This window comes from Orcinus orca, chromosome 11 (assembly GCF_937001465.1).
Source record: "Orcinus orca chromosome 11, mOrcOrc1.1, whole genome shotgun sequence".
In the NCBI taxonomy this organism is placed as follows: Eukaryota; Metazoa; Chordata; class Mammalia; order Artiodactyla; family Delphinidae; genus Orcinus; species Orcinus orca.
The window spans coordinates 101,272,234-101,294,153 of record NC_064569.1 but is presented as its reverse complement, the minus strand read 5'-3'; the positions used below and the strand labels follow the sequence as shown (position 1 = coordinate 101,294,153).

The following is a 21,920-nucleotide window of genomic DNA, read 5'->3' as shown; positions in this document are numbered from 1 at the left end:
AAGCCTGGGGCACCTGCCACCTGCCACCTGCCAGACCGCAGGCACCTCAGACAGAGACCACACGGGCATCAGGGCCATCTCGCTGGTGTCACCGCCTCCACCCCTCTGCCCGCAGCAAGCCTGACTGGCCAAGAAATGCCCTCTGGCCCCCTGGGCACCCGGCTCCCCGCCAGCCTGCACTCCACGCCCACGGCCAGCAGGCAGCCCTCAGGTGCACGACCGGCACCGCCGGGGTGGCGGCCCCGTGCAGCCCGAGGCCTCGCCCAGCGAGCAGGGCGCCTCGGTGGAATGTCCTGGGGGCTGGGGGCATCTCGTGGACCCTGGGCACGCAGCCTCTTGTGGCCCCCGACGGCCGCCCGGGCCGGGGCTCTTACCGTCCACGCAGGCGGGCCTGGCTCTGGTGGTGCCCGCAATCTGCCCCTTCCTGCACGCGCAGCGAGCCGTCTGCCGGGCGATCGTCCTCCGCGGCTGGCTGCTGTCGCGGTCCAGCGTCACAATCTCACAGGTGCCGGCGGCCAGCTGACCTGCAAGAGAGGCACAGATGGGGCTGAGAGGACGCGCCTGGAGACCAGCCGTCCCAGCACCACACCGAGTGCCCACCTGGCGCCCGCCTGCAGAGGGACCCAGAGGGACATCTGACCCCCCAGATGATGCTGTCAGACCCACCCTGTAAAAGCCAAGGCACCGGGTCAGGCCAGTGACCTCCACGCTTCTGCAGCGTGGCTTTGGCAGCCTTGCCTGGGCGACAGGACGTTCAACGTGCCCCATCTCAGCCACTCCTGGAAGTGAAGGGCTGAGTCACAGGGGAAGGGCCCCCGGTCACGAGTCAGGACCTGGGCTGCACAGGGCTCCGTGCTGGGAGGCCAGGCTGGCCTGGAGCGGCCTCGGTCTGTGTCTGGACCGGCCCAACCTGCCGAGAAGGGACCCGTCTCGTTTGCAGGTGATGACTCCATGGGTTTCACTGGCTTCCTCACCCCCCACATGACTCCTAAATCCAGGGAGGGCACCACGGCTCTGAGGAGCTGAGGGGCAGCATCCCAGCAGAGGGACATGCCTGCCTGTAAACCAGGATGCCCTGAAGAGGCACACCGACCAGAGACCAGACAGGCAGCACCGGCTCTGGACGGCGGGTGCCGACGCGGGAAGCCCGGCCGCTGGCCCCAGGGAAGCTGCAGGTCCTCCCCGGGCCTGGCTGGTGCCCCACCAGTCATCCCCGAGCTGTGAGCCTAGATCTCTTGGTGACACCGGGTGGCCCCTCGGTGTGGCCACACGGCCACAGCCTCCACCGGGGCGTCTACTCGCTGCCTCACTTTCCTTCCCTCAGCAAACAATAAGCACCACTGTATGCCGCCCTCTGCGTTGGGCCCTGGGACCACAGTGCGAGAAAGCGGACGGTACTCTGCCCCTGAAGGTCCCTCCCAGCTCGAGGATACGGCCCCATACAGATCCCAGCCCACCGCTATGCAGGGGGTCGGCAGGGAGAGAGGATGGGGGTGCCTGCTGCAGCTCCAAACAAGGGAACGATGAGGAGGTGACACCCAGGAGACGGTCCCCACGTGCAGGGGAGGAGGGCGGCAGTGTCCACCCCACAGAGGAAAAGCTGGCAGCTCCCTGGGGCTCCCAGGCAGCCGTTTCTTCAGCCCTGGGTGTCCTTCCTCATACACTGCTGTCACCCCTGGCCCTGGGTCCTCCAGGCGGCTCTCTGCACAGGACTGCCCTGCCTTTTTGTCACTGATGTCACCTCCGGGTGCCCAGCCCGGCCTGGGGCCAGGCTGGCAGGATACAGTGCATGGAGTAGCCACCGGCTCCATCAGCCCAGAGCTGCCCAGGCCACCCTGACCCGGGGGAAGCCACGTCTGGGTGTGACCGACCCAAGAGGCAACGGGGTGTCTGCAGCGGGTACCAGACATGCCCGGCCCAGGGCCTGAAGGGAGCTGTGCACGGGGACCCCAAGCCAGCCGTCCAGAGCCCGTCACGGACGGCTCACGGGAGACCCACACAGGTGTGGGAGGAAGGATGTGGGCCCCGAACCCCTCCTCCTCGACCTGCTGGGACCCCCCTCCCCTTGCTGAGCAGAGCCTGTTCCATGGCCAACACCCAAGTGCCGCCTCCCTGAAGGCTTTGGCTGTGATTGAACGTGCACTAACTAATTACACGCAAAATTATATACTGCGCTAAGAACCAGCAAAAATAGACAGACGCGTAAATAACGAAGTAGATAAACAAATGCAGCAGAGGGAAGAGCGTCGTGGATAGTGAGGTGTGCGTTTCTGGTAACAACAGTGGTTAGAGCCTTAAAGACAGACGTGATTACGGGCAACCGTGCATCGGAGGGGGTCCAGGAGCTCACGGCAAAGATGCTGAGACTCGTGGGCTGGTCCGCCTCTGCGACGTGCGGTCGGGCAGCTGCGTGGGTTCCGTCCCGGCTGTTATTTTAAGCTCTGCGTGTTGCCGTGGGGCTGCTCCGGCACTCTCGGTCTCGCTGCCGCCCACCCTGACCCCAGACACCTTTGGCTGACGTCAGGGGCCGGCAGAGGCCCGTCTCCTCGGAACCTGAGCCCTGGTCAGTAACTAACAAAGCAACTGACCGACCAGCCATGGGAACCCCCTGACCCAGGCACATCGCGCCTCCGGAGCCTGGACCCTCGTTTGTAAGGCGGTGGCCAGGCAAGGTCCCCGCCGGGGGTCTGAGAGGGCTTCTACGTCCAGTGCACCTCTCACACAGCAGCCGTCAGCCTAACGTCGTCATCCCCCCAGGTGCCACGATTCTGGACCACGCCCCGTGGACCAGTGGCGCTGAGGTAGGGAAGGACAAGGCGGCCAAGGGCCCCCCAGTTCCTCTGCATGTGCACCCACGTGGAGATGCAGCGGACAGCAGGTGTCCTGGACTGTAGCCAGTGCCCAGGGGCTGCCGTATAGAGGCGTCACAGACTGGGGGCCTAACCCCCAGCATATTCACCCGTAACCTGGCGGCTGCAAGTCTGAAATGGAGGCTGCGGCAGGGCCGGCTCTCTCAGGGTGGCCGTGGAGGGGGGACCTTCCTGCCTCCCGTGGGTCGCCTCGTAGCCTCATCAGTCCCGTCGTCACAGACCCCCTGGTGTCTCCTCTTCTCACAAGGTCGCTGGTCATGTTGACTAGGGTTCACTTAGTGGCTTCATCTTAACTGCAGCTGCAAAGCCCCTATTTCCAAGTAAGGCCATCGTCCCAGGTTAACAGGGTTGGGACCTGAATGTATCTTTCGGGGACACCATCAATCTATGAAAGGAAGAAAACCAACCTCTGCCTGAGAGTGTGGAAGAGCCGAAAGGGGACGAGCCAGCACCGGGGCGCACGGGCCGAGGCCACGCACGGCTCCGCGTGCCTTCGGGACACCACGGGTCCCGGTTCATGAATTTATTACCAGCTCACAGCCTAGGCGCCCAGCCCGGCCCCTCTCCATCCCTCCACACCGTGTTTCCTCGGCTGCCCTGGCCTCCCCTTCTGGGGTTTCCAGCCCTCAATTCCGTGTTGGGGGTTGGCTGTCTGCAGACTCAGGTCTCTTCCCGGGCTTTCATCCCAGGACCTTCACGTGGTCCTCGCCCTGTGCCGTGACCATCCTCCCCGGGCTGGGCTGGGTCTCGGATATTGTCCCCGACCCCTGGAGGAGCTCACGGATAAACGCTCCCATCCCCAGCTGCCTCGCCCCCAGGCTCCACCGCGCTGTCCTTAGCTCAGGCGCCCCGCACCTCTGACAAGGTTGGCAAACGGCAGTACGTGAACGGCTCCCATGGGCAGGTCCAGGGCTCCTGGAAGCAAGCAGCCCAGGTGAAGGGCAAGGGGACAGGGACAGGGTGGCAGCGCATCACAGGGGCTCAGAATACAGGCTCAAGAGGTGCTCGGCGAGCTCGGAAGCGGCGGCGTCCCGAGACACCAGGTGGCTCTCCCCGCGGGTCACACAGCTGAACACGGAGTTCAGGCATGAGAGGGGTGGTCCACCCGCACCGTGAGGTCGCCTGGTGTCGAGGAGAAGACTGCCCGGCCCCGCCCACGCTGTCGGTTCTGCTCTGGGGGTCGACAGTGAACTTGGGCTGCGCAGTTAACACACAGTACTTAGAACTTGACCACGTGCTCGGAACTCACCGGACTCGCCATGGACTCAGCGGATCTCTCCTCCAAGGCACTGGTCTGTCCCTGTCTGCCCACACCTGACCTGGAGCTCCCAGACCCCCCGCCAGCTGCCCAGGAACCCACAGCACCTCATTCAACCTGCATCCAAGTGTGGGGCACAGGGCAGGAGGGAGGACAGGCAGCCAGCTGGCCCTGGGCCCCCAGGGGACCACACTGGCCGCCTTAACTGGGGCTGACGTCCTGGACACCCCCTGTGGCACTCGGGGGGGGGGTCTTCTCAAGCCAGCTCCAGGCAGGCGCCCACCCTGCACTTGGAAACCTCTCTGTTCCACTCAGATTTCTGGTTTGTTGTGAAAATGTCACCACCTCGCACTTCAGCCCCGGTGTCCTCTGACCAGGCCAGCGGCTTCGTGACGACGGGTATCTCAGCCACAGGGCCGAAGGCCGGCCGGGACCCCCTGGGAGCCTACTGCCCCCAGGAATGACCCTCCCCAGGTCCCGCCGTGCCCGCCCTTCATCCCCCGCTCCTGAAGCTTGAGGAACCAGGGACCCCAGGGTCTGGGACAGCACCGCGGCTACAGCCGGGAGCACACGTGGGACACGGGCCTCCGAGAGGAGTGGGGAAGCCTGCAACGGGCCAGGCCAGTCCCCACACGCCTCCCGGTGGGCCCTCCTCCTCTGGGAGAGGGCAGCCAGGAAGATTCTAGAGTCTGGGCTCCCCCTTCCCTCCTTCCCTTGTCTCACCTCTGCTCTCTCTCTGTGTCACACACACAGACACACACACCAACACACAAGACGTGGTCGGCGTTTTCTTCGGGGGGGCGGGTGGGATTATAATTCTTATTGTCTTCCCCCAGGTATTTTTGTTACAAAGAACTTGTATTACTTTTAAAACCAGAAAGAAAAAAAAATGCTTCAAAAATAAAACAAACAAGAAATCACAATTCCTTCCCCAACAGCTGCTCCCACCATGCACGCAGCCCACACCTGACCACGTCCTCCTCTGCAGTGGGGACACAGGCTGGGCCTCCCTGCAGCTGCCCCCCCAGCCCAGCCTGGCGCCTGGACCCACAGGCCCTGCCGGGGCCCAGGGAGGAGAGTGTCCATGCGTGCACACGTGTGTGCCTGAGGGGTGATGGGCGGCTGCCATGAAGACGGAAAGAAACAAAACTCCAGGGAGTCTTCTTAGGAGAAAGGCAGCAACATAAGCATTTAACAAAAGCCAGATGCCGTAGAGAGACGTGTAAAAAAAGAAAGAGATGCTCACTTTCCCCCAGAGACAGGCCTGCAGCTTCTCACTAGACGGCGGAGGTCAGGGTGCGTGTGGGTGGTCACGCAAACCCCCAGTTCTATGGTCTGATTCTGTCCCCTGACACTTGTGGCAACGTCATTGCATGTAAACAGCTGGCCACGCTCCCCCTGGACGCTGTCACCTCTGCCTGCAGCTGGGGGTCCCGCAGGAGAGCAGGAAACACCCCCCCAGGAGAGGTCAGGTCCATCACCTCTCACCCCCATCCTGGCCACCCGTTAGGAGGCAGCCTTGCCCAGCCGTGACCTACAGGGCTGGGATCTGCAGGGCCCCGTCCCTGCTGCTGGGACGGGGGAGGGCGCGTGCCACGCCTGCCTAGCTGGTGGTGGCTGAGCCCGCGGAGGGGAGCCTGGCTTGGGAGCGGACCCCCAAGGGGCTCACTGCCTCGCTGCCTCAGTGATCCAGGCCGCTGAATGTGCCCCAGGACCAGGGGCCGGGGGCTCCTACCACCCACGCAGCCCCAGAGGCTAGGAGTGCAGAGCTACCCCCAGCGACAGCACTGGTCCCTGAGGGGCCGGACCAGACTCGGTGGGGGGCCACACCACGCCCTCAACGCTTCCCCATCAAGGCAAGTACCACCACCGTCCCTGTTTCTACAGATTTTCCACAAGCGGCCCACAGAGGTTTCTCCCATGCCCGAGAGATCCTGACTGGGGGCCTGGGGCTCGGGGAAGGGGCCCCGTAGAAAGTTCCTGTGGAACACGCACCCTCCTGGTCCCCGGGCTGCCGCAGGCTGGGAGCGGAGGGCAGCTGCATCCCGAGTGCTCACGGGCACAGTCCCTGCTGCGACGCTTTGGCTGAGTCAAGCTTTGCCAAGTTTCATTTATTCCCTGAGCTGGACCAGGCAGGATGGCCGGACACCAGCCCCTCAGCATCCCCAGCACGGCCCCCAAACCAGGGCGGCCACCAGCCAGACCCTGAGCAAGGTCACTGGAGGGGCCGAGGGGTCCAAACTCCTGCTCAGGCGTCATTTCTCAGTGGAGAGAACGGCCTGTAACCTGGGTGTAGGTCTCAGGAGGGCACGGTCCAGGCCCCCCCCCGCCCCGCCCCAGCGCCAGATGGATGGGATACCAAAGGATGGCTCTGGGCAGCCGGTGCCCCGTGGCTTCCCGGGTGGGAAGAGGCCCTGGGGCGACTCAGCTGGGCCTGGCCCTCAGGCAGCCCCCGCCCCGTTCCCGGGAAAGCACCACAGCCATTTAATCCCGTCTGTGCCGACATCCATCTGGGAGGAGGTCTGACAGAATAAAGGCACTCAGAGAGGATGGCATTTAGCAGTCACGAGTGTCAGCCCTGTGCCTGGATGAGGACGAAACCTGGGCAGCCCAGGAGGCCAGCAGGGCCTGAGGCCGGCACGGGGCCCGGAGCTGACCACAGGCTGGGTCACCTTCAGGCACACGCGTGACCAGGAAGATGGGGGCCCGGGCAGGTCCCCAACAGGAGGGAAAAGACCCAGATGAGAAGGCGGCTCTGCCCTCGGGGAGGGTCCAGGCCATGTAGGTGCAGACATGGAGACCCACACGGGGACCAGGAGGTGGGAGCCACAAGGCCTGTGGAGTTTGTGGTGGGAGGACCCGGGGGCCCTGGCTCGTCTCTGGCTGGGCCTGGGGCACCACACCGCACCTGTAAGCGGGGGGCCTGCACTCTGGTCGGAAGGGCTGCAGGCGTTCTGTCTCCCACAGAATGGGGTGTCTGGGGATGCACTTGGCATCTGCATGTGCCCCGTGGCCAGCGTGGGTCAGGGCCTTGCCGTGAGTGTCCTGGGCCTCACAGGGCCCTTTGGGAGACGGGCGATGGGTGGTGGTTACAGGGAAGCAGGTTTCAGTTTAAGCTCAAGGAGAACGCATGACAACAGCCGTGACCTAAACCAAACCCTCATCCTCGTCACCTCCGGGTCCAGAACAAGCCGCTCCCAGCTAGGGACGCCCAGGACGCCTCTGAACGAGAGCAGGCTTCGTCCTGCGAGGCACGGAGGGCTGTGAGATGCGCGGTTATGAAACCCTGCGTCAGGACCTGCCAACCCCTGTGAAACCCAAGGACGGCACTTGATAAAGTCAAGTCCCAGGAGCAGTACACGTGCTGTAAAACGCGCCCGCTGTTCGCGCGCGGGCCGTGCAGGCGCCCACCCAGGCAAACCCACTCCCCCCGACCTGCAGGGTATCCCGTCTCCCAGAAAGTCCCGCACGCCCTTCGCTGCTGATTCCTGCACCCCTGGCTGTGAGCCACCACCGGTCAGCTTTCGGGACAGGAGCCCGGGGGCTGCAGGACTTGGTCGGGGGGTACACAGCACAGGATGGCAGCTGTGTGTTCCCGGCTGCTGCGTACAATTGCTTTTAACCAGGATTTACGGTCCAGGACGTTGTAACCCACCAGCCTAAATGACCTGGAGCTTCCTCCTCGTCCCGTGGCCCCGTGGTCCAGCCTGGACTAGCCCTGCTGTTCCTGCAGGTGAGGCCACACCAGTGATGGCAACACATTCAAGAGGTCCAGTGGGCCCACGTGGTAGACACACTCAAATCGCCCCCGGGGTAGGCAGGGGCCCTTGTTTCCTGGGCTGGGGGGTGGCCCACTGGCCTCAAGAAGGTCTCAGATGGCCTTTCCACGTGTGTCCTGAGTACACGGGGGGCTGCCAGCTGGGGGGATGGAGCTGGGGTGGCGGGGTGTCCCAAGTCTGGAGCCAAGTGGCTGGCACCTAAACCCCTCCAGCAAACCTCTCCCCACTGGCCTCAACAGGACTTCCTGGGATGCTGGGTGTAGGTCGGGGTGCAAGACTGCTCCCCAACCCTCTCCCTCGAGGGACCAGGTCCCACCGGCAGGGCCCGCCTGCCGCTTTGATTTGGGGTGTCGTCCTGGACCTCACAGACACACAGGACGTGGAGCTGTTGCGCTCCTGAGCCGGGAGCTTCAGTTCCCACACCCCCCGGGCTGCAGAGAGGGGCTGCGGGGTCGGTCCTGGGCCGGCCCCTCGCCTCGGCAGATGCCTCCCCAATAAGATGGGCAGGGCCACTCCTCCCCCCGGAGAGGCCAGGGGCAGGCGGCTCCTCGCAGCAGAAATCAGACACCAGTGAGGACCAGACTCTCCAGTCCCACCAGTCCCGCCAGCGACCGAGGAGCACGCAACCCTCGGTGGGACCTGTGTGGGGTGAGGGGCGCTCAGCGCCGAGACCCTAAAATGCCACCTGCCTGCACCCTCGGAGTGGACCTGAAAGGGTCCGCCTAGGCGGGAGAGGAAGACGCCAGCAATCGGCGTGTCGCCGCGCGTCACCGCAACAAACCAGAGAACACGGAGAGCCCCGCCTGGCACACGGGGATGTGGCCTTGGGCCCTGGAAATCGTGGTGTGGACGGCCTCTCACGCCCCGGGACGCGTCCCTCCGCGGCGCGGGGTTTCCATTCTGCACGCAGGGCCCCCTTGTGCTGCGCTCTCATGGTCATCACCATGTCCTCGGGCCACCACTTCGTCCACGGTCACCCCGAACAGGCATCCTCGGGACACACGGCCCCGAATCTGTGCTTGGCTCATTGCCAAGGTGTCGCACAATGAGAAAATACTATTAGCACCATCAGGAGGAGGGAAGAGTTAAGGAATCACTAGGGGTAACGGGGAGGGGAGCTGGTGACAGCGGGGAGTGGGCGGCAGTGTGGATGCCACTGTCACTGCCGCTGGTTGGAGACGGTGGTGGGAGGAGGACCGCACCTCATGCTCTCTAGCGTACGTGGAACATGTCACCATGGATTTAAACAGCACTGGACGAAAACAGAGCTCAAGGAGGGAGCGAGGCAGCTCTGGTAACCCAGGCAAAGGCACACGCGGACTCTGAGTCATCCAAGGAGATGACTATCCCTACTGCCTTTACTGTGGGTTAAACTCACCAGCCAGTTCGGCCCGAGGCCAAGAGACAAGGTAAAGGGGAGGCGGACGGGGGGGACGGAGCAGCTCCCAGGCTGAAGGCCTCAGAGGGAGGGGGGAGGCTGGGAGACCCCCCACACCCGGCTCTGTGTCTCTGCGGTCAGGACACCCCCTGCGGAGCCCTGCCCCGACGTCCTTAGAAGGACTTCAAGGAGCTGCACCTGCAGCTCCCGTTTGCAGAGGGCTTTCTTCACCTGCCCCTCAGCCACGAGGCGCCCTCCCCCCCAGCTGCGACTCTGAGCTGCCCGCTGCCCCGGCCCAGCACTCCCCTCTCCTGCTGCCCTTGGAACCCGGCTCCAGCCCCCACCCGCACTAGTCCTGCCCCCAAACCACAGGCTGCAGCCCTCCGTCTTCAGCCCGGGGGTGATGGGGGGGCCAGGGCCCCGACGTCAGCAGGAGGCAGCGCGGAGAGCAGAAGCCCCGGCCTCCTCATCCACAGCCCGCCTCTCCCGGACAAAGCGAGAGCCACTTTCGAGCTGAAGCTAACTGCCGGGGCCCTGGACGCTCAAACTAAGGCAGCCATGTTTAGTTCCACCCCTAACTAGACAGACGTTAGCGCGAGGGTTCAAAAGACCAGAAAAGAACACCTTTTACAATCAGACGGAGCATCACAGTCTCGGTATTTGAGTTACACTGAAATCCAGTCTGTGGTGAAAGCCGAGTGTGGCATTCCGGATCGCCGTTCAACCTCCACTTAAACACGGGTGGCCTGTCCCCAAGTCCAGGTCCCTGTGGAAGGGTGTGGAGACCAGCCAAGGGTGATCTCTGCACAGGCTGGGGGTGTGAGGGAGACAGAGAAATCGAGGGAAACCGGCGCCTCACAGAAGGCCCCTCCCGTGGCCCGGCACAGGGGACCAGCCCCGGCCGCTCTGCGGCTCAGGCCTCGACGGGGCGGTGGCCCGACCCGTTAAGCCGTGGCGCCGTCCCTGACCTTTTGGGCAGCAGGACTGGGTCCCTGGAGTCGAGGTGCCCCCAACAGCGACCCTGCCTGGTGATACTTCACGGGCACCCTGTCCGGAGGGACCGGGGAGGGGAGCTGAACTTGGGATAATCGAGAGGGGCAGGTCACCTTCGCAGATAGATGGTCCTCACGGCTCAGAGCACGGCACCCGCCTTCTCCCAACTTAAAGACAAGCCTTTGAACGCACCCTGCTCCGTAAGCTAGCCCCTGGCTGTCCCCAATGACACGACTGTGAAATAGAATTATGGCCTGCCCAGCAAAGTCACAGATCTTCTCATGCAAACCTCCCAGAATCCAGCTGGCTGGTCCCAGCCTGCTCCTGCCCTGTCATCATCATTCCTGTCCACGGCCGCGTCCTCTCCTACCCTGGGCTGTCCCGTCCTCCCACCCGGGCCACGTCCTCCTCCCAAGGCCAAAAGCAGGATGGGCTGGGAGGAGAGGGGCAGGGGGCAGCCCCCTGCCACGACCGGGCGCCCCCTCTGGAACCTTGCCCCTGCCCACTGCCTGGCTCGTCCCACAGCCTCTTGTAAGTCTGCAGACGTGGGAAGGGTCCCAGGAAAGCATGGGGGAGAGAGGAGAGAGTCCGCTTGTGGCCACCAGCTCAGCGAGAGGCCTCTGCTTAGAGGCGCCCGCCCAGCAGGCCCTTCCGAGAGAGGCTCGCCTGGGCTATCTGAGAGCCTGGCTTTTTAATCTGGATAAGAGCAGGTGGAGGGAACTGTGATAAAAAGGAAAAGAATAATGGCTGTGATTACGGCAATGGAGCAGGCTTTCCAGGGTCTCTTGGAACCGAGATCAAAGCCTCTCTAGTTAAGTTCCCTGCAGCGGCTCCACTGCAGCCTTAACATCAAATTAGCGTCCCGCCCCCTTGGCCGAGCGCCCCTTTCCCCTCCTCCCCAGGCTCACCCAGGCTGCACAGAGAAAGCTGCAGGGTGGGCCGCAGAGATGCCAGGTGACCTGAGCTAGCAGAAGCCACCACGTGGCGGTCGGGGACCTCCCCCTGCTGTCATTGCCACCGCCGTCAACCCACAGAGGGCAGGGCAGTGCCCAGAGGCGGGACGCTCGTCCTTGAGATGTGAGATTTCAGAGCTGGCTGCCAACTGAGCTTCAAGTTGGAAATGCAGGGACAGATCAAGAGCCCCTGAAACACCCTCTGCCGCCGGCACCTGGGGAGACACACGCCTCCCGCGAGGAGCAGCTGTTTGTGGCCGGTTCTGGGCCCTCAGTCTGGGGAGGGGAAGGTCATGAGAGGCGGCCCAGGCCAGGTTTGCAGAGGGCAGAGGGGTCTGGGGTTGCATGTGACCTTGTGGGGCTGTGCGCCCTGGAGAAGGCTGGACGGGGACAGATTCCTCAGGACACACAGGCCCAGAGCTGCCCCTCCACCTGCCCGGCATCACCCGCCATCCCTGGGCCCCTGGCCTGTCCTCCCTGGTACCTGCTGTCAGAGCCCGGCTACCCTGGGCTGTGCCCCCTCCCCCGCTCAGGTCCACAAGGGCCCCTCCCCACTCATGCCCTCAGACCCCCACTGAAAGGACACCTGTTGGGGTGCACCGGGCCACCGCACCTTTCAGTCCTTTTCCTCTAGCTGGGAGGGACAGGGCCAGTGAGGATGCTGGTGGCCACGCGGATCACCCCCCAAGTTAGCGCGGTCCCGCTGCCTCCCCAGACTCCACAGAGGGGCGAGGCCTGCAGGGTCGGGGCTGGACAGCTCCGCCCGGGAGGCCCTGTGACCTCTCCATCTGGAGGGGACCATCCGAGCCTGGACCACAGCGGCCTGGCCTTGCTGTCGGGGACCCTGGGCCCCTCGGGCGGGTCCTCGTCCTCCGTGCCCTAGTCTGCACGCTGAGCCAGGGAGACCCCAAGCCCTCCACTCCGTGCTGCCCTGCGAGCCTGCAGGGCCCAGGCGGGGTCGCCAGCCTTGTCAGTCAGGCCCCCCTGCTCTGCAGAACCAACCCAGGCCTCCAGAATCCCCGTCGGTGACTCCACCCAGGCCCACCTCTGCCTGGGGCTGCACGGCCAGCATCCCAGAGGCCGTGTCCTCTCTGCTGTGGTCACAGGGGAACAGATTCACCACTGCAGCCAACCCCGTTCCGGCCACCAAGCCAGGGCAGATCCCCCAGCAGCGGGTGCCCAGGCCCCTCCTGACCGGAGAACTCGCCAGGCTCTGCCAGCACCCAGCACAGGGTGAGGGCTCCAGAGAGGGGTCTACCACACACCCCTGGGTGCAACCGCCCCCGGGATGGCACACAGAGCTGGGGGCGGAGAGGCTGCACCCCGACTCGGAGCGCCGGCCACTGTCCTCTACACGTCGCTACGTGCCGGGACAGCCTGAAGGTGTGAGATTTCCCCGGGGCCTCTCACTGGGGGAGCGGGAAAGAGGCTCGGGTCCCCGCACAGAGTCCAGTCCATTCACCGTGCGGTGGGCGCAGCTCCGAGGAGCCGGGCAGGCTGGGTAATGAGGCCATAAGGGGCTGTGGCCTGCGGGGCTTTGTCTGACCGCACGGCTCAGGGTCCCGCGTGGTCGCAAGGATAGTGTCAGGCGAGGGAGCCCGGGGCCAGCTGGCCAGTGAACACGGCCCACACGGCCCCCCACTCTGGGCTTTGCTGGGGACGTCAGAGGAACAGGGACCCCACGTCTGGGTCCTGGAGGGCTCCCTCCCTGCCTAGGCGGCTGTTCCAGGCCCGCTCCCTCCTGGAAACGCAGGGGGTGGGGGAATGGCCAGCCCCGCCCATAAGGGGGACCGGTGCCGGGATGCTGCTGCCCACCGGGAGCCACACACCTGTGCTGGGTGCCCACCTGCCAGGCGCCTGAGGCAGCGGCTTCACCCCCGCCCTGGCGGCAGAGGGGCCAAGACCCCAGAGGTGGCCGACGGCGCCCTGGCAGGTCTCGTCCACAGCAGCTGGGCTCACCTGACCTTCAGGAGCCCTGTCGGGGAGCAAAGCGGGGTGCAGACCCTCCCCGGGTGTCCCTGACGGCGAGCGCACGACCCCTCGGTATCCCAAGCACGGGCCCGGACGCCGCAGGGCTCCGGTCCTCCCCGACCCCTCCCACAGCCTGCCACCCGGCGGTGCCTCAGTCTCTCAGCGAGGGGGAAGCGGGCCCTCGGGCCTGGCTGCGTGGCTCCGGGCTGGAGAGCAAGGAGCCGAGGGCGCCCTCCGCAGCAGACGGCACTGCCTGCCCCGTCCTGGGCGCTGGGCCCCGGGCCGGGCTCCTACACTGACGCGCGGGCGTGTATGACGCGCCAGTGAGGCGGACAGAACGCTTTTATTGTTCTCCCTGAAGCAGCAAGTGCTGCCCCGAAACGGCCTTCACGGAGCCCCGGCCCGTCCAGCTGGCTCCCCGCCAGCTGCCCCGCGACAGTGTCTGTGAATGAGGCGAGCGTGGCTGGAGGTTCCGTGGCCCGGGGCCCGGCCCGAGCGGACTGGAACACTGTTAGCACAACTCTGTGAACACGGGGTGATTATGCTGCAGTTTACGACTTCGCAAAAGTCAATAAAAGGCAGCCGGCGTCACCCTGCTCCGCGCCCGGCGGGCCTGCGCCAGAGATGCCAGAAAACCGGGCACACCCTTGCTCCGGGCCCCGTGCGCCCCAGACCTCGCCCGCTCCAGCCCGCATGGTACCCTGTGCTGCTCAGAGCCACGGCCTGGAGACGGGCCCTGGGCAGCAGCCTCCCTCGGCTAAAAAGAGCCCAGTGCCGTTCTGCCAGCTGAGCCCCTGTTGGAGAATCTGGCATCTGCTGTGTCAGCAGCACAGAGGAGACCCTGGGTCGGCCTCCCAGGCTCCTGCCCCCATCCCCACCCCGGACCCCCAGGCACCTGGAGCCCAGAGGAGTCACCGGGTCGTGGTGGGCCATCTCCTGGATGGGGCACAGTGTCCACGCGGGGCCAGTCCAGACCTTCCCTTGTGAGTAGGGGCCACCCCTGCCCTGCACGTCTGGGACACTCCTGGCCCAGTTCTCAGTCTCATGACCCAGCATCACTGTTAGCAGTGACACCCCTGGTGACCAGAAATGTCCCTGGCAGGCGACAGGAGGAGGGGCCATTGGGGCCATGACGTCCCCGAAGGGCTGTCTGCCCCCTCCCATCGGGTGGCTTGAACCCAGGGCTTCTGCCCGGGGCAAGGTGGATGTTTGGGGGGGCGGTCCTATGCTCCCACCCCTGGGCTCCCCCGAGACGTGGAGACCAGACATGACTCCAAGACCAGCCAGATTCCCCGGGGCCAGAACCACCGACGAGAACCCGACTTGGAACCAAACCATGACCCTGCTTTTTCAAAGACACTCATTTCAACCTGAAGGGAGTTCATCTGACCTTCAGCCCATTACTGGGCCCTGGGGATGCAGGATGAGCCAGGGCCAAGGGGCTGGGCGCCGGCAGGAGGGGGTGGGGCAGGGGGCCGAGCCGAGCTGCTGGGCCTCAGTCGTCGGCACCGTGCTCCACGCGCTGCCTGAGCTGCGAGAGGGGCCGAGAGGTGGGCTGCTCCCAGCTGCCTTTCAGGATGTGCGGGAACTGACCCCCGAAGGATGACAGTGATGGTGGAGAAAACCTGCTTTCCCTTCACGAGGGGACTCAAAGGCTTCGGTGTCCCGGGGTTGGGGCCGAGTGCCCTGAGGCTGAGGGCGTCAGGGCAGAGCCTGGGCAGGGACAGCTGAGGCGGAGGCCACTGTTGGGGGAGCCAGCCCGGGACCCCGTAAACGCCCTGTGGCCACCAGTCCCGAGTGTTTCCTCTTCCAGGAGGGGCACCTGCAGGCCAGGCTGGCAGGGACGAGCCCCCCTTCCCAAGGTGCGGGGAGTCCTGGGCAGACCCTCGGTTACCACTTCCCTGCACCTTATCTCAGGAGAGGGCGCCCCTCGGTAGCGTCCCCGATGGACGAGGACACGTGTGGCCGTCAGCTGGGCATGGGGAGCCCTCTGCCTTCCCTGGCCTCCAGCACCAGGGGGACAGAAGATGGCCCAGGCAGGGCGTGGGGACAGTGGCTTGGCCTCCAGTGGGCGCAGCCCTCCAGAGGGGGCAGCCTGGGGGTATCTGTCCCCACCCTTCGCCCGCCTACCAGGGAGGACACAGGGCTGGCACCTGCAGCTCGTCCGGCTTGGACGGGACATCTGGGGACAGACCTCTCACCTGTATCGGCAGAAGGCCTGGGGAGGTTTCCTGGGCTGCAGAGGGGACCAGGCCCCACCCCGCCCTCCCTGGCTGACCGGCTTCCTGGCTGGGGCACCTGAAGGAGGCTGATGGCCTTGGTGGCTGTAGGCAAGGAGCCGTCCCCTGGGCGGGGGCCGGGTGGGCAGTGGGGGGAAGGGCCGGAGGCCGAGGGGGGTTCCACGCTGACACCCCAGCAGCCGGGGGCCCAGTGCGGTAGCGACCACCCTGCCTGGCATCCCGATAGTCCTCGCCTGGGTGGATGTGAAGTGGAACAAGGTAACCTGTGCTAACAAGTGCCCCTCCCCGTCGTCCCAGCTGGGTGTTACCTCCCAGGCCGACCTTGACCCCTCGGACCCTGCCAGGACCTTCAGGCCAGACCGAGCCAGGTGGCAGTCACTTCCTGTCCCCGTGCCCATCCCAGTCCAGCCTCCGGGACCACAGGCTCCGGCCTGGCCGAGGTGCCCACCGTCTCAGAGCCTCGGTTTCCCAGCCTGGGCTCAGTGGGCAGCCTCCCTACCCTGCACCCCATGGGGTCCCTCAGGCGCCCCCTCCGTCACCTGCAGCCTCCTCGCCAGTTAGAGTGGGACAGGGCTGGCCTCTGGGGTCCTGCCTCAGCAAGACCCAGGGTGTGGTCCTCCCAGGTGGGATAAGCCAGGTGGGATAAGCCCAGGTGGGATAAGCCCAGGCAGAGGGTCTCAGACAACAGAGATGGAATTCTGATTCTGCGGCTTTACTCCCGAGGGTAAGATAGCACCTCTGTGAGCTCGTGGAGAGTGGGGTGGGACACCCAGCGGGCCGGCTGTCCTAACCATCTCAGGGGACACCGTCAGCAGCGCCACGGGGACACAGGGCAGCCCCTGGCCCAGCCCGCGCTGACAATGGGGTGGGACACCCAGCGGGCCAGCTATCCTAACCATCTCAGGGGACACCGTCAGCAGCGCCACGGGGACACAGGGCAGCCCCTGGCCCAGCCCGCGCTGACAAAGGTAGACAAAGGCCATTTCACCCGCCCTGGGGCACACGGAAGCCGCCTCTGCCTGGGACTGCCAGCTGCGCGGCATGAGCCCACTGCAGGACCGGGTGACGGAGAAGCTGTCCCGACGGCCCTGCCGCCCACGGCCCCATCTTGGGAGGCCTCGGGCTCGGGAGACCCAGGGTGGTTCGGAAGAGCCCAACCACAGTCTGACTGGCTCTGGTGCGCTTTTTTAGGCAGGCGCGGTGGAGCCCAGGCCAGGGTGCTGATTGCAAAGTCCTGTTTCCCCGTTTCAGGGTGCATCGTTGTGGATTGCAGGAAGCGCAGGGTTGGTGGGGTCGCTGCCTCAGAGGGCTGGCTGGTGCTGTCTGCGCCGAAGGAGCTTAGCCCCACGCCCTAAAACGCAGACGGGAGCCCCCGGGGAAAACCAGTCCCCGGCGAAGGAGCACAGGTGACCCTGTGGAGGAAAGATCGTCTTCCCACAGAAACTGCTGGAAAAACCGGAATCCCACACGTGAAAAGCGCATCCGGACTCGGACTTCCCACCCTCCACGAAAACAAGCTTAAATGGGGTCCAAATAAACACAGCAATGTAAAACTTCTAGAAGAAAAGAGAGTCTACGGGACCTGAGTTGTTAGATAGATTGGACACGGAAAGCACAACCCAGGAAAGACAAGAATTGATGAACTTGGCATTGGCAACACTAAAAACTTCCATTCTCGAAAGAGGGAGTGAATGCACAAGCCACAGATGGGAGAAAATACTTGCCAACTACACATCTGACAAAGGACTTGTATCCAAGATGTACACGAACACTGAAAACTCCACACTAAGGAAACAAACAACCCAACTGAAAAATGGGGAAACGATCTGAATAGACTCCTCCCCCAAAATGGCAAATAAGAGATGAAAAAATACTCAACATCACTTCTCATCAAGAGATTTCAAATTAAAACAACAGTGAGATACCATGCACGCCTATTAGAATGGCCCAGATCTGAGACGCTAACATCGCCAAATGCTGGTGAAGATGCAGAGCAACAGGAACTCTCGTCCATCACAGGCAGGGATGCAGGACGGCGCAGCCACTTTGGGACACTGTCAGTTTCTTACAGAACCAAACATACTCTTACGAGCCAGAAATCATGCTTCCAGGTATTCACCCTTATTTATTTTAAAGCTTATGTACACACACACACACACACACACACACACACTACACATGAATGTTTACAGTAGCTTTTTACTCCTAATCACCCCAAACTGGAAGCAACCATGATGCCCTTTAGCTGTGAGTAAATAAACAAACTGTGGTCCATCGAGACAACGGAATATTACTCGGTACTGGAAAGAAATGAGCTACTGAGCTCCAAACGACACGGAGGAACCCTAAACGCATATGACCTAGCAAAGACACCCAATGTGAAAAGGCTACCTTCTGTATGGTGCCAAGTATTCTGGAAAAGACAACGCCACAGAGACAGTAAAAAGATCAGTGGTTGCCAGGGGTTTGGGGAACAGAGGACAGGAAACAGGAGGGGACAGGAGAGCAGAAGGGAGGGAGGGAGGGAGAGCGCAGGGGAACTTCGGGCCAGTAAATCTCTCCTGGGTGACACTGTGAAGGAGAATACACAGAATTATGCATTTCTCAGAATCAGCACCACTTCACAACACAGAGTGGCCCTTAATGTACACAAGCGAGTCATTTAGGAGGTCGGGGGATCTCCAGAAGGTGTTCAGGCAGCATCAGGAGCATCTAACCTGTTGGAAATGTGTGACCCCACCTCAATGGAAGAGGTGGGGGGAAGGTGCTGCCCTATGTCACCATGGAAATGCTGGAGTCTGCGGGAAGAGAGGCACAAGGAGGGGGTGCACATTGCTCTGTCCCGGCTGCTGGAGTCATTCCCGCGGGATACAGAAGGACAACTGACGCTGCTACACATCTACCCCTGAACCGACGATTAGGTAAAGGTGGATGATGGAGCCAGGTCCTCGGTGTTGCCTCGGGTTAGCGAGGTCAGACCCGCAAGGGGAGGAGGCCGGGGTGGTCCAGACGGTGACGGCTCAGAGCTGAAGGCACGTTCAGCCTAAGGCAGAGGCAGGTGCTCACCTGCAGATGTGCACGTACACAGGTGAGTGCACACAGGTGTTTCCTGGCTGTCAGGGGAGAGGGCCCAGGAGCAACAGGGGCACCCGACACCCTGATTTTGTTCTCTAACTCCACTGTCCCCTAAAGGAACCAGGACTCCTTGGAGAAATGGCTTACTTCAGGATTGGGTAGGAAAGATACAGCCTGGAGTATCTTGTACTGCCAAGAAGGAAGAAAGTGCTCAAAAAACAAACAAAATCACTGGTTGGGGAGGGGGTGTCAAAGGCACACAAGAGCTCCCAGTGGCCAAAGCTGAACAGGTGAATAACCAGATACGTGACGCAAAAGCAGGTATGAGAGTCTGTGAGTCCACGCTGACACACGGAGGTGCCAGGGTCAGTTAACATACGGAGAGCAGGTGCCCATTTCCAGGTTTGAAGAATCCCCTATAATGAATGTAGGTGCACTGCCCGACCTGAAGCGGGTGGGCGTGACTCCCCACTCCTGAGTCCTGGGCTGTGCGGAGCGACTTCCTCCAGAAGAGAACAGGAAGACGGGGAGGAAAACGAGGAACCTCAGAGGGAGAAGCCTCAGAGGGAGAAGCCTCAACCAGGTGACCAACGTCAGCGTCACAGCGATCGGTCACGCTGACAGCGTGAGCCCTGAGGTGATGGGACAGGACAGTTACCTCACCTTCCCCCAAACCCACAACCCAGTCTAATCATGAGGAAAACGTCAGACAAAACCTAACAGAGGGCCTTCTACAAAGCATGTGACCCGCTCCCCCAATCTGTCGAGATCATCAAAACTGCGAAACTGTCAGCTGGGAGGAGCCCAAGGAGACAGGATGTCTAACTGTGAAGTGGGGTCCTGGAGAGCAAAGGGACGCGAGGTAAAAACTAAGGAAGTCTGAGCACATACGGACTTTAGCTAATGATGACATACGATAGTGGCTCCTTCACTGTAACAAATGCCCCGAACTATCCTAAGATGTTAATAACAGAGGAAAGTGCACACGAGACATATGGGAACTTTCTGAACTATCTTCACAGCTCTTTCATAAATCTAATACTTGAAAAACGAGTTCTATGAAAATACCTGTGGAAATGACGAAGGAAATTAAGCCCCTATGGCGCGGATGCTGAGAAGCCCTCAGACGCTCTCCGAGGCTGGGCCAGCATCTGATGTGGGAAGTGGGTCATGCTGGCCTCGCTGGTCTGTCCCCACCCCCGACACACACACCTGTCTCCAGGCTTCCTGAGGACTATGCTGAGTCCGGGATTCTGAGGTCAGCCTTTCGCTCATCATGAACGACCTTGTTCTCTTTACCCAGGGACATGATTCATGCACCTTCTGGTCAAAGCATGGCACCCATGAGATACACGCCACGACTAAGTGAGAGTGATAGGCCCCGAGGGAGCAGGTGAAGAGCGTGCAGATCCTGCCCACCTCCATCAGGGCTTCTGTCAAGGTCAAAGGGGACAGCTCTAGTGGGAGCCAGCCCCCAGCCACCTTGTAGCAGCTGTCCTGCATTCATACCACCTCCTCCAGGAAGCCTCCCATGACTGCACTCTTCCCCAAGCATCCACAGCCTTGCAGGCACCACAGCACGCGATGACTCCTTCCTTGCCCAAACTTAGGTCAGGTTCCGCTGAGACCTCTTCTGCTCCAGACCTTGGCCTTGGCCTGCTGAGCCCAGTTTGGGCAAAGAATCCTGCTAAGCCAGTTTATCTGGACTCCTCCCCACACCTGGTACCTAACTGTTCCTCTTAGTAAGTTTCCACCCACTACCTCCCACTCCCTCCTCACTGCACAGGAGCTGAGTTCATGCTAACCTGTTACAATAGCCCCAAATAAAGACTTCCTCGCCCTTTATAACAAGGGCCCACGAGCGTCATGGGCTGGAGTCCTGGGACCGTATGGGCAGAGGATGGGCCGGCTCCCTGCGAGGCCACCAAGGGTGGGGGCCGCATTTGGCCCGGGGGGTCTGGGAGTAAAGGGGGGACGTGGGGCAGGGGCGCCCCCCATCCCCACTACCCAGCTCTGCTCCTCAGAGAAGACCCACAGGCTGCCAGGACCATGTGGCCATCAGTGGTCATAGCTCAGGTGGCCAGGGGGCCCCAGCCCTGCCCTGCACAGGCAGGACCCCTGGACGGCTCATCAGTCAATCAGAAGGCGGCCCACCCCACTCACCCAGGCTCCCACTGCGTGGTTCCACGTGCTAAGCAATATGGGCAGGTTGGGAGGTCCTCCTGGAAGGCCCTGCCCTCAGCAGAGGCCATGATTCTCCACCCCAGCTCCGGACACAGGGCTGGTGAGGGTTTGTTGAATGACTGCGTGAAGGTGCCACGGTCCAGACCTTTTCTAGTGCTTCTTCTGGCACCCTCGACTCCCACACCCTAGGGGGCCCAAGGTCCACGGTGGGCACTCGTCAGAGGAGCCGCCAACCTACGTGCACTGACCCCCTGCAGTGCCGGGTGAGGGGCAGCCACTCCCAGGGCAGCATCGGTGGCCGAGGACTCCCTGCAGCAGGGCCCGGACGGTACTTCAGAAAAGCAAGGGTGGGAGTTTGCGACAGGGCCTGGGAGGCTGATCTGGACCCACTGGACAGAACCTTCTGGAACCTGGGCGCTGGGCTCAGGCCCCAGATGTCTGGCTCTTGGGGTAGCCTGAGCCATCAGTCATGGGACAAGATCCAGTCTCCAGGGCTGGGTGCAGGCACAGGGCAGCAGTGCTGCGGTCGGGGATGGGACGGGAGCTTCTCTCCTTCCATCCTCCAGCCTGACCACCCCCAACTCAGGCTCATGCCCCTTCCTTTCCTTTCTTCCTTTCCTATTGGATTTGACATTGGCATTTCAATAAGATGCCTGCAGCTCTGCACCCCATAAACACCCAGGTTGTAGTGCCCAGAGCCTGGGACTTGGGTGTGTGCAGCTCAGAGACACGGGAAGTGCGTTTTGACCTCGGAGACAAAGGGCTCCTCCACCCGCAGTGTGCAGCCGGGCTGGTGCCGTGTCTCCGTCCTGATGCCACCACTCGGGTGGACGCTGGGGCTGCCGGTCCCTGTGCAACCATCAGTCCCCGAATTGTAATGTGAGGGTCAGCCTAAGTCACCAAAGTCCTCCTTGAACGGGGGGCCTAGGACTCTGGGGTCCAGCTGCGTCCTGCAGCCCTGGGAGCACCTGGCCAGCAACTGTGGGAGAGATGGTACCTCCAACACAGGGTCCAGGGCTCCCAGGGCTCATGCCAGGGCTGGATCTAAGAAGAACATGGGCCAGAAAGCCCCAGCTCTCACTAGGAGTGAGGACACTCAGGCTGAAGGCAGGTCACCGCCTCGGGAAGTCAAGCAGCTCACGTGGTCGTCCATCCCATCCACCACTCCTCTGCTCTGCAAAGGTCAGCAGAGCCGCTCCTCGGGCAACTCCAAGCCCAG

The 21,920-nt window shown here is 62.7% G+C and overlaps 1 protein-coding gene across 5 annotated transcripts in view; it reads right to left on the bottom strand.

Annotated features, from left to right (window-relative positions):
* TAFA5 (TAFA chemokine like family member 5) overlaps positions 1-21,920 on the bottom strand; it is a 192,618-nt gene that overhangs the window by 70,112 nt on the left and 100,586 nt on the right. For 3 of the 5 annotated variants that reach the window (XM_033405301.2, XM_012536625.3, XM_049694640.1), the window contains exon 2: positions 375-524. In XM_033405301.2, the coding sequence (XP_033261192.1) occupies positions 375-524 (150 nt within the window). Of the gene's footprint in view, positions 1-374; positions 525-666; positions 1,640-21,920 lie in introns of those variants that run through there. The other 2 variants (XM_033405300.2, XM_033405299.2) reach the window with 2 other exon arrangements.